This window comes from Etheostoma cragini, chromosome 1 (assembly GCF_013103735.1).
Source record: "Etheostoma cragini isolate CJK2018 chromosome 1, CSU_Ecrag_1.0, whole genome shotgun sequence".
NCBI lineage: Eukaryota > Metazoa > Chordata > Actinopteri > Perciformes > Percidae > Etheostoma > Etheostoma cragini.
The window spans coordinates 25,902,008-25,921,022 of record NC_048407.1 but is presented as its reverse complement, the minus strand read 5'-3'; the positions used below and the strand labels follow the sequence as shown (position 1 = coordinate 25,921,022).

General features: G+C 39.9%; 2 protein-coding genes across 2 annotated transcripts; both read left to right on the top strand.

Annotated features, from left to right (window-relative positions):
- The first annotated feature begins 1,310 nt into the window (after positions 1 to 1,310).
- On the top strand, positions 1,311 to 12,274 carry gnb5b (guanine nucleotide binding protein (G protein), beta 5b). The gene is made up of 13 exons (XM_034874090.1): positions 1,311 to 1,467; positions 2,173 to 2,323; positions 3,989 to 4,100; positions 4,652 to 4,788; positions 4,992 to 5,033; positions 6,255 to 6,331; positions 6,889 to 7,021; positions 9,456 to 9,599; positions 9,719 to 9,810; positions 10,401 to 10,449; positions 10,854 to 10,950; positions 11,157 to 11,323; positions 11,700 to 12,274. The coding sequence occupies exons 2-13, from the start codon at positions 2,198 to 2,200 to the stop codon at positions 11,709 to 11,711; spliced, it is 1,188 nt and encodes a 395-aa protein (XP_034729981.1). The 5' UTR covers positions 1,311 to 1,467; positions 2,173 to 2,197; the 3' UTR covers positions 11,712 to 12,274.
- A 3,002-nt stretch (positions 12,275 to 15,276) lies between these two features.
- On the top strand, positions 15,277 to 18,798 carry bcl2l10 (BCL2 like 10). The gene is made up of 3 exons (XM_034872824.1): positions 15,277 to 15,397; positions 16,670 to 17,131; positions 18,581 to 18,798. Exons 2-3 carry the CDS (start codon positions 16,673 to 16,675, stop codon positions 18,701 to 18,703), a joined length of 582 nt encoding a protein of 193 aa, XP_034728715.1. The 5' UTR covers positions 15,277 to 15,397; positions 16,670 to 16,672; the 3' UTR covers positions 18,704 to 18,798.
- Positions 18,799 to 19,015: the final 217 nt, after the last annotated feature.

Here is a 19,015-nt window from a genome sequence, read left to right as displayed (position 1 = left end):
ATGTTTCTACATGTTAATGAAGTGTATCATCATATAAGCTGCACATTGTTGGACAAAGCCTTATCGGAATGATTTCCTATCTGAAAGACTTAAAACACATAATCAACATTGTGGCATTTTTCTGTCAGTAAAATGAAGATAAATTGTTATGTTTAATGCCATAAGTTAACCAGAACTATGGGAGTCTGGTTGCACTGTTTAGCCATTAGTCCAAATGCACTTTTAAGACATTGCGGTGGAATTCAGATAAATGCTAGATGGATAAGGTTTGTTTTTTTCTTTTGACTCCCACCTTTCTACTGAACTGCAACCCATAAAGCCCCTCTCCAAGATTCCCTGTGCGAGTGGGCGCTTCACTTAATCAGTGATTTTTCTTGCTGTTTTATTAAAACTATCTCTTGGGAATGTCGGTGATGTACCAGCCATCTCAGACTCGGTCAGACTATCCTTGTGGACTGATGTATTGAGAGGAGTGCGGAGTGGGTATGCTGGCCTAGTTTCGAGGATAAAAAACACGTTCATTCATTGGGTCGTATTCTTGAGCAGAGCTGCAAAGTCTTTTTGCCCTGGGCTTCTCTTGGGCTCTCAAATGGGAGAAAGTGTCATTCCTTCACTCTGCATTTTTACATTTAGGAGAGAGTTGGTTGTATGATACAATGTAGACATTATAAATGACCATAGTTCTTATGAGCACTAGCGTTGATTGTGCCATTTTAAATATTGTTCAAATGGAACAAACAGTACATCATCACCCCGGCTGTTTTGGTACTGGTGTGAACATGCTGAAGCCAGTGCCACATGTTCCCTCTCTGACCCACGTGTACATTTGACAAACTGTACTGTTTGTAGTTTCTGGTAGCTGTGCTTAGTGAATGTGTTCACCGTTAAGAAACTAAGAAACTTGGAATAAATTGTCAAATCTGTAAAAGTCAAATAAAAGAATTCAGCACTGTTGGAGTGTCTCTGGGGGGATTTATTTTCACTTTTTAAGAATGAGATTTGTTCAGTCATGTTAACAAAGGTCACGCCAATGAATAAACCAAATCTACAGTATTAATCTGCATTAGTGAAGTGTCATGTTGATTTTTTGCTGTCATTTATTGCTTTTTCGGAGGCTGCACAAGACTAAAAGATTATAGGTAATCAGAGCTACGTGTAATGGATTACATTCGATCGAGATTTCACAAATCTGATTACTGATATTACAAGGAGGTAATGTACAGTAATGTTACATCATGCAGTTTACTTTTTTTTATATTAAAATCTACAATGTGTACTGGATTAGACTGTAAATTTAACTTTCCCGGCCTCGCAGGTGGACATGCAGCAGAGCGGAGTCACAGCTTAAACACTTCACTAAGAAGCTTACTGTTCCCTCGCAGACAATCCCCTTCACTCGAAAACTCAATTTAGTTCTCCAGAGACAAATACCTGCTGTACAGAGAGGAAAAAACATTCTCTTGTGAGGTAAGATTGTATTATTGATCTGGCTGCTTTTTGTGGAAATAATGTTTTGCAAACTGATGTTGAAGTGTTTTGTTTTTACGTTTGAGTTCAAGTTATGAAATTGGTGTAGAACGTAGAGTTTATAACTTGTGATGAACCAGCCTGTATGGAGGTTGATTGTGGTAAGTCTTTTCAGTTTATGCTATTTTAAGGTTTGTTCCGTACCAAAGAACCCGATTACTCCAACAACAGCCAAAGTTACAAGTTTAATTATTAATTAAGTTGACTGTTGAGTCATCTATGAAGCTTAAATGAACATAATAGCAGCCCACTGATGCTTAGTTTGAGTTCAAATGGCTTCCATAACACATTTTATTCTACAATCTGTACACCGTGTATCAGTACTGATGGAAGGAGTGAACATGTGATGATAATTAACTTCAATCTCTAAATAAGGTTGTGGTTTTCTGAATCTGCATGCTTTCTGACCATTCTGAAATGAGGATTTGTGATGTGAAAGGTTCCATTCAGTTGTAATTTGTTTTATACTGTGTTATTCTGTTATGTGTGCAGTTCCCAGAATAGCTGTGCTGTAGGCCTTTCCTCTGGAGCTCAGAGAAGGATCAGGCTGGAGTAGATTACCAACTACTTATCTTCTGACACATATACACACACACACACCCACACACACACACACTTTTATGTTTGTGTTCCTGTTTTCCACAGGGCGTGTTGGTGGTCATCTGCAGCCATGTGTGACCAGACGTTTGTGGCGGCCACTTTTGGCCCCTGTGAGAGCTGTGGGCTTGCAAGTCCTCTTATGAACATCTACATTAAGACTGAGCCCATAAACTACTGCTCCTTCTGTGTGGAAGTGGTATGTTTTTCTTTCAGTTTCTCATCATTAAAGTGTCTTCATGTCAGCAGCTTGTTTAATTTATTTTCTTTAAGTTTACTGTGGGCGCCCAGATAGCTCAGTTGGTTGTCTTCATCTGTCCCGTCAAAATAAAGGCTGAAAAATGCCCAAAAGAATCTTAAAAAAAAACAAAAAACTTTTTGGGCCTTTCTTGACAGAATAGCTTAAACGGGAGAATGACCTGCAGCAAAGGGCTGCAGGTTGGAGTCGAACCCAGGCCTGCTGCGTTGAGGAGTAAACCTCTGTATGTGTGGGCTCACTCTCCCAACTGAGCTATCCAGGCACCCCATCAGTTTTATTTTTATTTTTATTTTGAGTGGATGTAGTAGTGTAGCTCTAAAAAGATATTTATCTAATAAAAAGAGATTGAATCCCTACAAACTCTTTAAAGGTCAGCAAACTGTTTTAACCCTGTGGCCCTGAAGTTACAGGGGTGTCCTACTTTTGTGTGTATCTATGAACAGAGTATATGATAATAACAGTAATCTGTGAGGCAGCTGCCAAGCTTCCACATACATATGGTATCTTTGAATTTGTGAGGATCACACTAACACTCTGTGCAACATCTGTTTAACTGGAGACACACCACTCAGCAGCACCTTTTAACATGCAAGTGGATTAACGTAGTTTATACACACACACACACACAATAACACACACACACACACACACACAGAGAGACAGAGGAAGTCATGATGCATGCCACTGAGCTCCCTCCTAAGCAATGGCTCTTCGTCATCAACTAACTGGACACCAAAAACTGTCCTAAAATAATTTGAGTTGCTTGTAAGTGTTTCTAAGGAAAATACTGAAACCTTTTTTTTGCAATGATATAAGTAAGGTAAAATAGTAATTGTAATTTGATTGAAACTCATCAAGCAGATAAACCTTCTAACACATCGCCTTCAACTCTTTTATAATGTATCATCTCTGTCAAATACCTTTTAGATTTGATTTAATGAATGGTCCCTCGGGGAAATTAAGCCAATTAAAGTTAAATATGCTTACATTTGTTGGGGGGAAAAGGGGTTCTTTTCTGTTTGAGGTAGCCCATGTGTCTACGCCTCTATGGTTTTAAACAAGTGTTAGGCTATAGGTTAATTGATTATGTTAATCACAATGCCTTTGTTTAACATGATGTAAAAGTTGCTAATCACAATTTGGTGTGATTTGACATGCTACATAAAAACCTATCCGTTGCAGCGCAGTTAAAGAGACAGAAAGAGTGTGTAACTTTTAGGCTTTATTATGAAAAGCTTGAGGGTCAGGTGTTTATTCTTGACTCATTCGAGCTCTTTTAGAGTAATTGTACTACGGGTATATATGTGGAAGGCTAAAAGCTGCCCCAGTGTCAGCGTGTCTAAATGCCAGTGGTGCCTGTGTGTATTTGAATGTGGACGATGAAGGGGGGGGGGGGGGGGGGGGGGGGGGGGGGGGGGGGGGGGGCTGACAGACGAGGGCGAGCTGGGGCACGCGTGGCGCAGCATCACTACTACTGGTCGTGCTCGAGGACCATTTTACCAAACCCGAACAACCGTCCCGTAACCTCACATTTCCCCAGTTCCTCCCGTGTTTATCTTCCCCTTCCGCGCCCTCCTCAGTGTTTTTGTTGTTTTTCTCCCAAAGATGGCCTGTCAGGGGCTCCAAGAAGGGGAAACCGTGGCGAGTCTGAAGAGGGAGAGCGACGGTCTGAAGAAGAAGCTAGAAGAGGAGCGGAAAAAACTAAGCGACGTAGAGTGTAAGTGTCCTGGACAAAAACAACAACTATTACATCTGCTGTAGCCTACCAGCCTTTACTCGTTTTTTTCAACATGTCATTATAACGGTTACCTAAGTTAAGAGATGCCCACTGTGACGGGACATTTTCATAAAATAGTTTTTAATACGATTCAGACGATGATGAGCTGGTGCTTATTTTCTGTAAATGTCCATCTCCAGTCAGGCTGCGGATGGAGGCTATAACTACCAATGAAATGTGAAATGCTGCTTACATGCATAAGCATCTCTAATAATAACAATATATGAGCATATAACATAGACGGGCACCATTCTGTTGCTTTTCCTACTTTTACTTAGTTTTGATACTGCATTATGTTATTGACATTCCTGTACTTTTAATCAAGTCAGATTTTGAATGAAACACCTTCAGTGTGATGGAGTATTTTTACATTGAAGTATTCCTACTGCCAGTTCTCATAAACTGTGTGTGTGTGTGTGTGTGTGTGTGTGTGTGTGTGTGTGTGTGTGTGTGTGTGCGCGCGTGCGCGCGTGCGTGCGTGCGTACCTCAGTGAACCAAGTGGCCGAGAAGATTGAGGTGTTGGGTCCTCTCTCCATAAAGACCAGACGTGTACTGAAGGGTCATGGGAACAAGGTGCTGTGTATGGACTGGTGTAAAGACAAACGTCGTCTCGTCAGCTCTTCACAGGTATACTCTGCACACACACACACACACGCACACACACACACACACACACACACACACACACACACACACACACACACACACACACACACACAGTAGTAATAAGGACAGTGTTCATTTTATGTTATGTAGCCCTATAATATATGGACTCAATTTGTTTTTGGTGTACTTTTTTTATGTAATGCAGATCTTTTTTTCTGATCTAGGATGGCAAAGTGATTGTCTGGGATGCATTCACTCTTAATAAGGTAAGTAGAGGTCTGTGTGGTGCTTTTCAGCAAATGTAAGATAATTACCAATTATTACCATGAATTAAGGAGGCTAATATCAAAAGCTTTAGATTTTTTTGAAAATGAAAATTAAATCTATTTTTAGATATAAATTAAAGGCTTAAATATGCAAAAAAATTCTTTATCGAAATTAAAGTTTTGCTATTCCTCTGTTGATTTTACCTTTATGACAGGAGCCAAAATGAGAAAAAATATATGGATATGCTGTAGAAGAGTTTAATTTAATGTATTTGTCAAAATTAAAATACAGTAGGAATAAAATACAAATGTATACAACATTGTCAGGGATTACACGACAAGTCCTTCAGATAGGAAAGGTGGAGAGAGGGGAGGCGACATGCAGCAAGGGGCCACAGGGGAGGAATCTAACCCCGGCCGCTGCGTTAAGGACTGAGCCTTGGTACATGGGGTGCACACTCTGAAACATATTGAATGATGATCTTATTATCTCGTTTTACCTTCATGTCTAAGGAAATCATTTCTCCATCAGTTTGAGATGTCAGAGAATACTAAATACTACAATACCCATGAGACGTGGCAAACATTGAGAAGATTCCAGAGTTGGGAATTGATCTATAATCCAAAAATAAAGTAACAGGTTCTAGAAACTCAGGCTCTAATTTCTATCAAGCAGTTGCTGCGTGGACAACAGAAGAGAACAAAATGCAAGACTTTGCCCTTCTTTGGGAAAAAAATGAATGTGACTTTTACTTCTAGAAGCTTGGTTTCCCAGTTTTCACTATAAGTACTTGTGTTTAGTGAGTGGGGGGATCATCCTCTGCTGCCACACTCCTCTGAGAGAGATGGTGCTACATGATCACTTATGCGTTTAAAGATTATCTATCCATCTGTCCCCTGTAATGACTGTCTGTGTGTGTGTGTGTGTGTGTGTGTGTGTGTGTGTGTGTGTGTGTGTGTGTGTGTATGTGTGTGCATGTGTGTGTGAGAGCACTTAGATGACCATGATGCCTCTTGATGGAGCAGACATGACCACACTGAACATAATCCCTACTAATAGAGTTTTTCTGCAGCTGTGTGGCTGTTTGTGTATATGTGTAAGAGAATAGTTGGTTTAGGCTTATTAAAGAGAATGTATCTCACCAATAACAAACACTCTTTTCATGTTTTTCTTCCGTGTGTGTGTGTGCGTGTGTGTGTGTGTGTGTGTGTGTGGTATAGGAACATGGGGTAGCCCTGCCATGTACATGGGTTATGGCGTGTGCCTATGCTCCCTCAGGTTGTGCTGTGGCATGTGGGTGAGTACAAAGAATTTCTATTTTTATTGCCCAGATTGAATAAACTACTACTCTTTCCAACAGTAGAAAATCAACAACACTTTCAAGTGAAATTATATATTTGGAATTGTTTTAATAAAAAGTTTTTACTATTATAAAAGATAAATTATATTTAGTCTTGAGATATTATATTATTATAAAAACACAAATAATGACCTTGGTTGCTTTTTTTAATGAATTTACACTAATGTATTTAAAAATTGTATAATAAAAAATCTTTTTGCATATGATAGCTACTTCAATTGTGTAAAAATTGTCTGTTTGGTGACTGCAACTGCGATTGCTCAGTGGGGCTAAATGAGATTCTACTTGGAATATGTTTTATTCAATATACTGAATCTGACACCAAGGAAAACATTAATTTCCTATAATCAATACATTTTCATTTCTCTGTCAGCCTGGATCAATTAGGGTTATATCCTTGCCCTAAACCCTGCGTAATAATGATCTACTATTTCATCTTAAATAGTGAGTAACCCATATTTAACCTCTGACATTTTTGTATCTCCTCCCAAAAGTGGATTGGATAACAAGTGCTCAGTGTTCCCGCTGTCTCTGGACAAAAATGAGAACTTGTCTGCAAAGAAGAAGTCTGTTGCCATGCACACAAACTATGTATCAGGATGCACCTTCACCAGCTCTGACATGCAGGTGGGCACTAGTTTAATGTCTTGTGATAAACTGGAAATTAGACAATTTTATAGATGAAACTTTTGTAATCTATTATCAATGATCAAATGCATTTTAATTTAATGTAAATGCAATGAGATGAAGCAGCTGCTGGCTGCTATTCACAGTGTTGCAATTGTTAGTGAATGTTTGCCACAGCTGCTTTATTTTGCCAATTTCTTGCAAATATATGGAGTTTATCTACATTTATATTTGCATCAAGATTGTCTTTTTGCAGTATATAATCTGTGCAAATGATAGACCAGTTAAAACCAATAGAGCCAATTAGGTTTCCACTAAAGTCAATGTTTTCACTGACTGAGGAACGGCTGCGTTCTGACTCCGTCCCAGCTCCGGCATTCCGCAGCCCTCTGGAGCAGAGACGCAGAGCTTCTATTTTTGCTGGACGCAGTGCAGGACAGGAAGTCAAGCACAGAAATAAATTAAGACGTCCGGTTCATTTTCAAATTAAAATAGACCCCAATGATGGAAACATACTGTTGTTGGTTTTGTGATTATATCTACAAGAATTTGCAAGATCTTGTGACTTCAGCTGTCAGTCATGGTTATTCCGCAACAAACCCAGATCTGGTGGTTATTGACAGGAGGAGAAGCACAGAGCCAACACACAGCGGAGCCGATATGCCACTGGTGAAAGTTAGGAGTTACTGTCCCAGTAATACACAAGCCACAGCAGGGCTCGTCCGGGATTTGAGCCCCGGACCGCTCACACCCGATGCGAGAATCATACCCCTAGACCAACGAGCTACAAACTTTTTCACATTTCCTATTGTCTGCTCTCCATCCAATACTGGTGACAAAATGATCTGAACATAAAAAATATGATTATTTTTTTGTGCATATATTTCAAATACTGTATTTTAGAATCATTAGAATGTTTTATGATTTTGCATTGCACCTCTATTCAAAGGTTTACTTGACTCCCTGACATGATAGAAGCAAGGTTAGGGACAGAATCAAAAGGAGAGGGCAGAGATATGTAGCTTTAATAATTTACTCGTCTCTGGACATCAGCAAGGCAGAGGATTCACAATGACAGAGGACAGGGAGATGGATGGCAGGGCAGTGGAGGGGGCAGAAAAGAGACTGGGGGGGGAATGGTCCTTTACCCTGGGTGTATTAATAGACACTGAGTGGCCTTTATCTAGGAAAGAGTGGAGTACACTGACCCGAGTGCAGAACATTTAACACAAAGACACACACATGCATGGCTCCTCCTTGACTTTGTCTCTCATACTGCATTTCGCACACAAAGAAACATACATGCACATTAGCACACTGTGACACTCACAGCCTTCATACTAGACCTCAGAGCACAAAGCTCTGAACTACTGAACATTGAGATCTCAGGAAGTGTGTTTACTATTATTTCATTTGTTTGTGTTTGTGGTTTCCTGATAAATGCATTCATGTAGAAACTAGGCCTACCTCTCAGTGCAGGATATGGTTTGTTTTTGGTGCCTGAGGTCATCCAGCAGGAGCTCTCTAAACCACTAGCCAGCAGGGATCTCTGATGGCTGCATGTGTCTCTAAGTGCTAATAATATCTTTTCATCAGAGGAATCACTGACATTTTAGCATGTTGTGTGCTTGTTTGTATGTGACTACATGATACACAGTGATAGTTGTCTGTTAGAAAGTTCTGTGGACCTTTTTCCTTAGAAGAGACTTTGGAAAGAGGCTGTTGATGACGCTGTTCTGTTTTATTAAGATACCAGTGAGGACAAAATGAACACATGTCCGGTACTTATGACTTGGACTTTTTCCTTAAATTCCTTAAAGCCTGTAGCCGAAGTCGCTAACCATAACCCTTAAAGTAGAAAACAAATAACAAAACTTTACTGTAACATGCATTGTGTAGGTGTTTGTAAGAGAAAAAAGGCTAATACTTCTTTAAATTGTAATCAAAGCCTGCAGTTTTGTTTTTTTCCTTGTAAAATGTTCTCATTTGAGACTAATTTTTATTATCACCTTTCTATCCAATTTATTTAATTCTACAACCACCATCAGTGCCATATTACACCCAACTCAGCCTATTTTCAACCTTCAGCACAGTCGCTGTGGAGGTTCCATTAGAATATAGAGTTTAACTATCTTAACCATATGATCTTAACCCATCAAAGTTCCTCTGTGATGCCAGTTCAGTGTTTGCACAGCTTCTAAGCTGTAGGTTGGTATCCACAGATCCCTTATTAAATCACACTCTACTGTTTTTAAAAAGAGAATACATTTCAAGATCAGATGAAGTTTTTGAAAACGTTGCAAAATACGCCTGACGTACATGTCATGGAGTTAACTTTTCACATTGTTTTGTGTTTTCTGTATGTATGTTTTTGCATGCATGTGATCTTGTATGCATGTGTGTGGGCATGTGTATGTGTGCATGTGTCTGCTAGATCCTGACCTCCAGCGGTGACGGCACATGTGCCTTGTGGGATGTGGAGAGCGGGCAGCTGCTGCAGAGTTTCCATGGTCACACAGCTGATGTTTTGTCCCTGGACCTCGCCCCATCTGAGACTGGAAACACTTTTGTCTCTGGGGTGAGAGAAAGATAGTGTTTGTCTGTGTGTTTGTCTGTTTGTAATTCATGTGGTTGTGGCAAAACCCAGCCTGTAACTGATGGTCTTTTTTTTGTGTGTGTGTGCATGCGTGTTATCAGGGCTGTGATAAGAAGGCCAACATATGGGACATGCGCTCTGGACAGAACATTCAGTCTTTTGAGAGCCACGAGTCTGATATCAACTGTGTAAAGTGAGTTCAGCTGTTTGATAAAAAAAACTAAAGTCTCACAGTGTCTCTTTTATTAAGTAAGTGGGAGATGAGATAGAGATGACGGAAAACTGTTTTCACACTTATGCTACTACATCAAATAGAGACCTAAATGATATGATTTTACCCTAGATCATTAAAATGCATCATGAACTAGGGCATTTTACCTACATGTGCCTGCACACATGCGTAATGTCAATGAGACATCTGAGGCCCTCTGCTACCCTTTAATATATTTGTCTTTGATGATTGAGAGATGGTAGGGCCCTTATTGTAAATCATGTTTTAAATATGATAAAACAACGGGATGGCAATATGGGACCAACTTATGAGTTAGTTTGGCAAAATATGCCAAAACACTAGACATAGGTCAGCGTCAGACCTGGTTTTTGTTTTACATTGAGAAGATGTGTTTATCGTCTGCATTAGAGTGACACAAAGATCAAGTTTCAGCACTGTGATGCTGTACAAGCAGCAGATTTATTCACTTATTTAAAAATGATTAATCAAGTTTCTTTCATATAGAATGCTCTTTGGTGCAGCACTTCTAATTCTTCCCTCTGTGTGTTTAGATACTACCCCAGTGGAGATGCATTTGCTTCTGCTTCAGACGATGCCACAGTGAGTCACGTCATATCTTATCAGTTAGTTGTGATGTGTCTGCTGGTCATGTCAATATGTGTCCTGCGCAAGATTGTTTAATTGACGTCCTCAGTGCATGTGTCGACATGTGTCAATTGATTTATTCACTCTGAATCACTTTCATGTCCTAATTTGATGATGGGGAGATCTCAGTAAACAGGTCATTGTCTGAACTTTTTACTGGTAGGCTACCTCTCACCTGTCAATGTCAACAGAAACAAATACATACAAATATCAGCAATGAGTACTGACGAGCTAAAAAGTAACCCTGACTCTATTGCTATGCTATACTGTATCAGTGCCTACTTTAGACTAAATTGCTCTTGTCAAATTACCATTGTGTGTCCTGTCTGTGTTCTTGCGTGTTTATTGGTGTCCCTCAGTGCCGTTTCTATGATCTGCGAGCTGACCGTGAGGTAGCTGTCTACCAGAAGGACAGCGTCATATTTGGTGCTTCCACACTGGACTTCTCTCTGAGTGGTGAGGAGTTGGTGTAATAAATAATATCAATTACCTATCAGCATCTACTAGGAAAGTTAATCATTCAAGGAAATTCAAGGAAAAGGTCTGTCTCTCAATATCACCAACCCTTTGTTTGACTACTCTCTACTTCCCCTTACTCCAAATTCCCCACTTCCTCTTTCTCATTTACTTTCTCTTCCTCACCTCCTAACCCGCGCCCCCAGGTCGCCTACTGTTCGCTGGTTATAATGACTACACCATCAATGTGTGGGACGTTTTGAAAGGAACTCGTGCCTCCATCCTGTTTGGCCATGAGAATCGCGTCAGCAGAGTCAGAATGTCACCTGACGGCACAGCGCTCTGCTCGGCCTCCTGGGACAACACCTTACGGGTGAGCCGGAGTTTCCATGTACATCATGCCTTTAACATTTTGCTCATTTGTTTATACCTTATTTATGCGTGAAATCACATCACAACGGCTGTGTTAAATAAATTAATTTGGGAAGATAACACTGAAACTAATATTTATATTAACATGTGAATTGTGATTCTGATTTTTTGTCAAAAAGGTTCCAGTCCAGTTGGGATCATAGTAATATTTGTAAATAATTAGGTTGGGCTACCTACTTGTGACTGGATGAGGAAGGCAGTCTAAATGCTCTGATTGTAATGGTTTAATTTTAACACAATGCATTTATTTTCTTACACTTATGTTGAGGTTCTTGAGCTAGTACCCTGTGCATACAAATGGTGGTTCTCTCATACAGATTTGGTCCTAGAGCTGATATCACAGCTGTAATCCAGTGACAACAGCACCAGCACTATGCGACTGCCAAGACTACGTGCCGGAAAGCAACCCTACTGCAGAAGTGTGTGTACATCCAAACCTTCAGTGTAACAAATACACACAAGCACAAAACCTAAAATGTCTCTTCTGACTGAGAATATCTCATTGTTTCATCGACTGTAGGATGGATGTTTGTTGAACAAATAGAAGTTAGGAGTTTTAATCTTTATTAGTAGCTTCATGACTGATTGTGTAATGAATTGTTATTGCTAATATGGTGGGAAATAATTGTAAGTGGCATGTGTCTGCTCTGCCATGTAAATCTCCAGACAAAATCAATGGTTTACCTTAGCTGTGGGGACCAAACTTGTCCAGAATCATACTATACACACACTGTGGTCATTGTTACAGTGGCAGCCTGCCATACGGTAGATATTGTTGTGATTATACAAAGGAAGACAACTTAATTGTGGCCACAGATTTTTCTTATTTTAATATACATAAACCTCACCAACTTAGATAATTTTACTGTGAAAAAATAAAGAAGATTTTAAAGATTTTTTTGTGTGTATGTGGTTTTTCTTCTGCCTTTTTATTCATTCCATTTCTGACAACCTCTCTGGAGGCCTCCATGCAGGTGGAGCCAAAATCAGATAAAGGTAACTTGACATAATTTCTGCATGAACAAAATATAAATGGATGTTTGGTGTATGCAGCACAGGCTGCATCCAACTGCAACCTCATGTCACTGAGGATGACCTAGATTCAATCCCAAGAATTTACATTTGCATTTCTTCTTTTCTTTGGAGGGGAGAAATGTAAATAGGATGCGACCTGATGATTCTGTCATTATGGTCTTGAGTTACTGATTTCCACAGACCGTTCTGTGTGTGTGTGCTTTAAAGACAATATTCTTAATAAGACATCCCAGGAATAACTGTTATCCTGATGTTATTGTATTAGATTAAATTAAACTAAATGTGCTCAAGAAAAACAGTAGAGTACTGTGCCACCAGGGGGCTTTAAAATGCATCGTACCTGTAACAGGAATGTCTGGAGGTGCGTTGTTGCTCTTATCAACAGCAACATGGGCTCCCTTCTGCCTGATGTAGATTGTAACACGTGTGTCTCGCTGTTGGGTGAAAACCTCCAACGTGTCACCTTTCAGAAGCTAAAAAAAACAGCCTTGACAAGACAAAAAAAAATACTCTGACACTTTATGGCTTTCTGATTTAAAAATTAGGCTTTTCACATGACAACTGTAACAGATACAAACACAAAATGAAAAAAGGGCATTAGTTAAATTTATGAGGATTACTCACAAGACCTAACAAGAGATGTCCTTTCTTCCTGTGCTCTCTGTCTCTTGCCGTCTGTTAAAACCTTGGTTATTCCTTTGAACAATGAACTCTCCAACAATGAATAACCAAAACATCCATTAAATCTGGCTTTAACTTGCATTTCGAGTCACTTGCTTAATTTAAGAAAACATATCGTGTTTTATAATATTTACTGCAAAACATGTGTATATTTTATTGCAGCTAACATCCATTTACACACCATGCTGGTGTGTTTTAGGTATCTGGATCGTTTTTTTTTACCATTCAAGGCATCCAATGGTTTCCATTTATAGAAATCTATTAGTAGACTTCAAACTTACTTGAGTTAATAAAAACCAACACATTATTTCTAAAGTTTATTATTTAAAAAAAGCTGTGTACAAGCGTGGTAGGCCTTATATTACCTCAATATATTACTCAATTTCTCAAGCTCCTTAATGCTATTTTGTACCTCTCCAGTGAGTGGGATAATACACTGTATGTATCTGTGTTTTCATTCTGCTCTTCCAAGTGTGTGTCCTTCCTCAAAACATTATTGATCAGATGTTGTCCGTCTTACTTATTTTTTTCTAGCAACAGTCAAAGGTCAGCCATCCTTATCAACATCTTCACTTTACATAGCACACAACATTTCCTGAGTTTTGAGAATATGAACTTCTTTTAAATCATTACTTAACTGCGGTGAAAGGAACTCCTACCAAAGATAACTGAATAACTGCACAGGAGGATATGAGTCTTCAGTATAAGAACTGCAGCATCCCTGTTCCTTTTATTGTAGAAAAAAAAACTCTACATTTAAATCATATCCCTATAGTCTGCCCCCCCCCCCCCCCCCCCCCCACACACACACGCACCTGAAACAGACGTAATTCTCAGTTTCAAATGATCAGATTAATGTTTCCCAGCAGCTCATCTCAGAAAACATCTCATCTGGGGATTTGTACATTACAGTTTGTATTTCTCTTTTTTTTTCATCTTGCTTGTTATCTATTTTTTTTATTTGAACTTCAGCATGAATAAAGGTTTTTCATGGAATTCAATAAGGGAAACACCCGGAGGGAAACAGCAAGTTAAAGACACAGGTTGGTGAAAGACAGGAAGAGAAAAGAGACTGATGGATGAGAGGTCAGAAGGGTATTACCATGCAGAGGAAGTGGCCAAACATATCTGCAGATGTGACACACTTCTGAACCATTTTCTTTGACTGTCAGTTTGATTACAAACTCTGCATTTTTCACTTCCTCACACTAATCACTGAACTGGTTTCTGTGTGTGTAGTTTACAAATTTTGTTACCACTGAGACTAAAAGGTGTGTGACTATTTTGTGACGAATGAAATTTAAAATCCTGAGTCCTTTTCAAAGCAGAAGTGGAACCTGTTGTTTAAACTAAGACCTAGTGGGCAAATGAAGATGACATCTAAGAATTTAGCCTACATAAACATGCTTTGTGTGAGAATATATTATTAAGTTTTGCTGTAATGAAAGTCAACCAATATCTTTGTTTTACATTCTTTGCTGATTAACTTTTGGAGTAATCAATGAATTACTTGGTCTATAAAATGGTAGAAATAGAAGAGTGACAAGTAAAATTGGCCCAAAATACAGAAATACTTAATTTACATATAATGCGAGTTGCTGGTTGTTTTTAAGGGGCAGTTTTTCTGAGAATTAGTTGATTGTCAACATTTGCTGTTATAGCCTATATATATATATTCCATTCAACTATAGTAAGACCAGTTAAAGGTTATTCAATTTACAGCCCGCCCGCAGAACAGTTATTTTCACAATGAAAATAGATTGATCTACGCAGACATTTTTTGTAGTTTGTAGGTAAATATGTGCAAACATAATCCAAATAGAGCGTTTGTCAGTGGAGGCCTGTCAGTGGACAGCCTATATCCTATAGAAACTGATTGCATGTAGCCTACCTCAGTTCATTTAAAATAAAGAATTCCAAAGAAGGATGACTTATGTGCCTTTTAATGTTTATTATTTATCCGTAGACCTTTTCAACACTAGAATGCTTTTAAAATCCAAAAACATTGTGACAAAGACAATTCATTTCAATAACTTAATTTAGCTTCAATTATTGCAACCCCGTTGGTTTTTACTATGATAGATTATATTGACAGGGTGTGTGTTTCGCTTTATTGTGGGAGAAGTAACGGTTCGGTGTAATATGATGGGACTTTTGAGGGGTTTTTTATGCATACAACCAATGCGGAGGCGGAGTCAGATGATAAATGTGAAGCCAGTTAAAGGGAAGCGGTTACTGTAGCAAGGTTCTCCTTCCGCTGTTTGTATTCTGCAGAGAGCAGTCTGATATCGCTGGGAGGGTAAGCTTTTCTTTCTTTTACGTGCGTAAAACAATATTTTATCTACTTATGTGTGTGCTTTGGACATGTACAACTCTTACCACACAGAGGTGTTTGTAAAATGACATACAGCGGCGTAATGTGCTGATGAGGCTCTCGTAGTTGAGCTAGCTAGCTCATCATAGCCTGTGTGAATATGGTCCTTTGTGTCCTCCATTGCTCTGGTGACAGATCAACGGTTAGTAAGCGGAGCAAAGGCAGCCGGCTACGCTAGCTAGACAACTGGTCTGAATTTCACCCTAATAAACGGATAATTAATTATATGCGGCTCTCATATTACAGTGGTATTATAGCAACCAGTTTGATAGGCTATTACGTTAAAGTAGCTGTATTTAGCCTCCAGCATCATCCGGCTTGCATTACCGAGAGCTAGCGTTCTCACAGGCAGTTTCTTTGCCGTTCATAAGCCAGCTAGGTTACTTTGTTGCTAGCGTTGCTGTTAGCTGCCAAGCGGGTTTCACACCGGCGTGCGGCAACCGTCAGCCGCAGGCTCCTACCTGCAAGAGCGGTTCCCCAAAAAAGCAAAGCGTTTTTTTAAAGCGGTTATTGCCGCCTTGCGGTTACCGGCAGAGCAGAAACTGTGCGCGTTCACATGGGCGGCAACCGCTTCGAATCATACCGCTAGTGCCTTGATCAAAATCTCTCATTAGAAATGACTGGAGGTGGCGGCGTAAAAGCCCCTTAAACCTTCAACTATTGGTAACATAACGTTACTTTGTCAAGTTGATTTTGACACCTGGCTGAAATTATACAGCGGGCTTCAGAAGCTCCCGATGAGCTATGATTGATTGATATATATATATATATATATATATATATATATATATATATATATATATATAAAACATTTTTAGTTTTCCAAAGCTGAAGATGACCAGTGTGGTAATATGAGAATACCATTACTACGTTATTCCAAGGGAAGGTAATTACTATGAACTAGGCAGAGCTTATGGGTAACCAAATCATTTGGGAGAAAATTAAACAATATAATCAACTAACTGTTTAGGTCGTGTAAAAAAAGCCAAACAAATGCCAACTTTCCTATGAAATCATGATGAGCATGTCCACAGTTGTCTTAAGTACTGGTTAGTTGACATGACATGAACTGGTTATTCTTTTTTCCTCTCACATTAACAAACCATATTTATGGTTCTATGTAGCAATACCATGACTTGCACCTCACACGTCAGCAGGCTCCTTAAGTGAAATCCCTTTTCTTTTTTTTCCTGGTAGAAAATGTACGGGCTGTGGAAAGAGACTCTGGCTCTTGCAGAGGACTACCTGTCCCTGTGCTGCACAAGCCCACGGCCAGCCCCGCCACCTCCCAGCGAGTCAGCCGCTGCCATGAGATTACTGGCCCACGACATGGAAACGCAGCACCAGGCTCGCTTCCACACCCTCGCTCAGACCTTCCTGAAGCACTGTGGGCCGGACCCCTGCCCCAGCCTCAGGAAGGTGATGGAGGAGTTGGTGGGTGATGGACACTTGAACTGGGGAAGGGTTGTTTCCCTTTTCACCTTTACTGGGGTGCTGGCCAGACAGCTGATGGAGCAAAAGGACATGAAGCCGGGGCTGGACTCTGGACAGGGGCAGGACCTGGGACAGGATCCCGGAAACTGCAGGGCACTGGCAGAGACCATAGCTGATTACCTTGGAGAGGAGAAGAAAGACTGGCTCCTGGAGAATGACGGATGGGTAGGTTATAACAACATGTCTGCTTCTAAACTGATGACTATTGCATGAAAGACTGTAGAACTGAGTCACCACAAACATTGAAGATAAGAAGTATTTTGATCGGATCTTGAGCACTAGCCCAGTTTAGAAACGGAACTGTAAAAAAAAAATCCCATTAAGACATCAGAATGAAAGTGATGCGATGACTTTTGGCATTGGAAACCACCTAGTTTGTTAGGATCAAGATTGCTTCCTGCTTAGGTTAAACTTCAGATGTTAGTGTAAACGTAGCTTAAAGAAATGGCCGGGGCTTAATGTAGACACAGCCTTTTTTTTGACTTTACTGCTTTGCAATGAGACATCAGATGTCTTGTATGGCTGCTTTGACTATATGAATTGTAGAGTAGCAATAAGCCAGATTGTGGGGAGTGTATTCTCTAACAAGACAACCCTCAGCGGTGTTAATTCAGGGCATAATCAAACCGCTTTATCAAAGTGTTCTGTAATGGTGAAAATAAAGCTGTGTTGTCAGGCAACATTGGACTGGAAACACTTGTTTAACCAGTGGAAATCAAAAGGGCAAAGATCATTTTGAACCTGCTCATTGGGGCTTATTTAACTGGAAAAACCTTGAAGGGATAGTTAGGATGGCTGTTGGTTAGACTAAGATCCCAGAAGCCTTACCAAACCAAACAGTTGAATGTCTGCTTTTGTGAATAGGCTCAACCTGGCCCCCTCACACACACACACACACACACACACACCCCTCCTTTCTTCAGCTGGCAGCTGGCGTCAACAGACACATAACCACCTCAGCCAGATGGACTTTGTAATCAAAGTTTCTGTGTGTTGAATTTGGCATTAGTCATATTGAAAGTCAGCATGGTATGACCAGAAAAACAAGCAGCTGCAAAGCAGCGAACACCTGGAGCTGAGAGCAGGTGCACTCGCTGGACGAATGTGTGGCTTTCAGTCTGAAAACAAGTTGCAGAAGTATACAGCTACCTGCTGGATGGTCTCAACAGCATGTAGTTGACCCATTTTTATTGTCTTGCTAATGGAGCAGAAAGAGCCGGAATTGGTTCATGATTAAAATTACCAAATTTAATCATTCCTTCGTAACCTAGCCAAACTTTCCCAGTTTTCTATAACTTAATGTTGACACTTTTGACAGAATTTTTTTCCTTACCGGAGAACTGTCCTGCACTGTCAGGATATTTGAAAAGTTGCCGATATGGCTCAACTATTTTCTGTTTGTGGAGAAACTCTGGCCTGTATACTGGACATATTTCCCAAAATGTATTGTATAATTGCCGTCAGCCATTCCCCTGTTAGTTGGAAATCATTTTGGAAGCTAACAATTTTTTGTTTTGTAAAAACTAAAGTATATGCAGAAATCTGGAAGTAGCATATCAATTCTCTCTTGCTAGTACATAAAGTTTCTAACCATTGCTTGTTTTTGTCTCGTAGGAGGGGTTCTGTAAATTCTCCCTCAGTGCCAGAGAGGGAAGTCAGGACTCGTCCATGAAGACAGCACTGTTTGCTGCTGCTGGTGTGGGCCTCGCTGGACTCACCTTCCTCCTGGTGCGCTAGCTAGCCCTCGACATCCTAAACACATTCTCTCCAAAGTTCTCATTCCATGTGGCACAATTAAGTAGACATTTGAATTCTAACATCAGTGCTGCAAATATAGGCTTAATCTGTAGTGAATTCAGGGTTGTGATTTCAAGATTTCAACTGAATGTTTGCACATACAACCCCCCCACCCACACACACACACACACACACACACACACACACACAAACACATCAATACTGACGATTTGTCACTTGCTCCTTAAGATTGTAAAAATGATCTCAATGCCTTCAGAAATTTTGGAGTGAGTGACATCAGCTTGCATATCT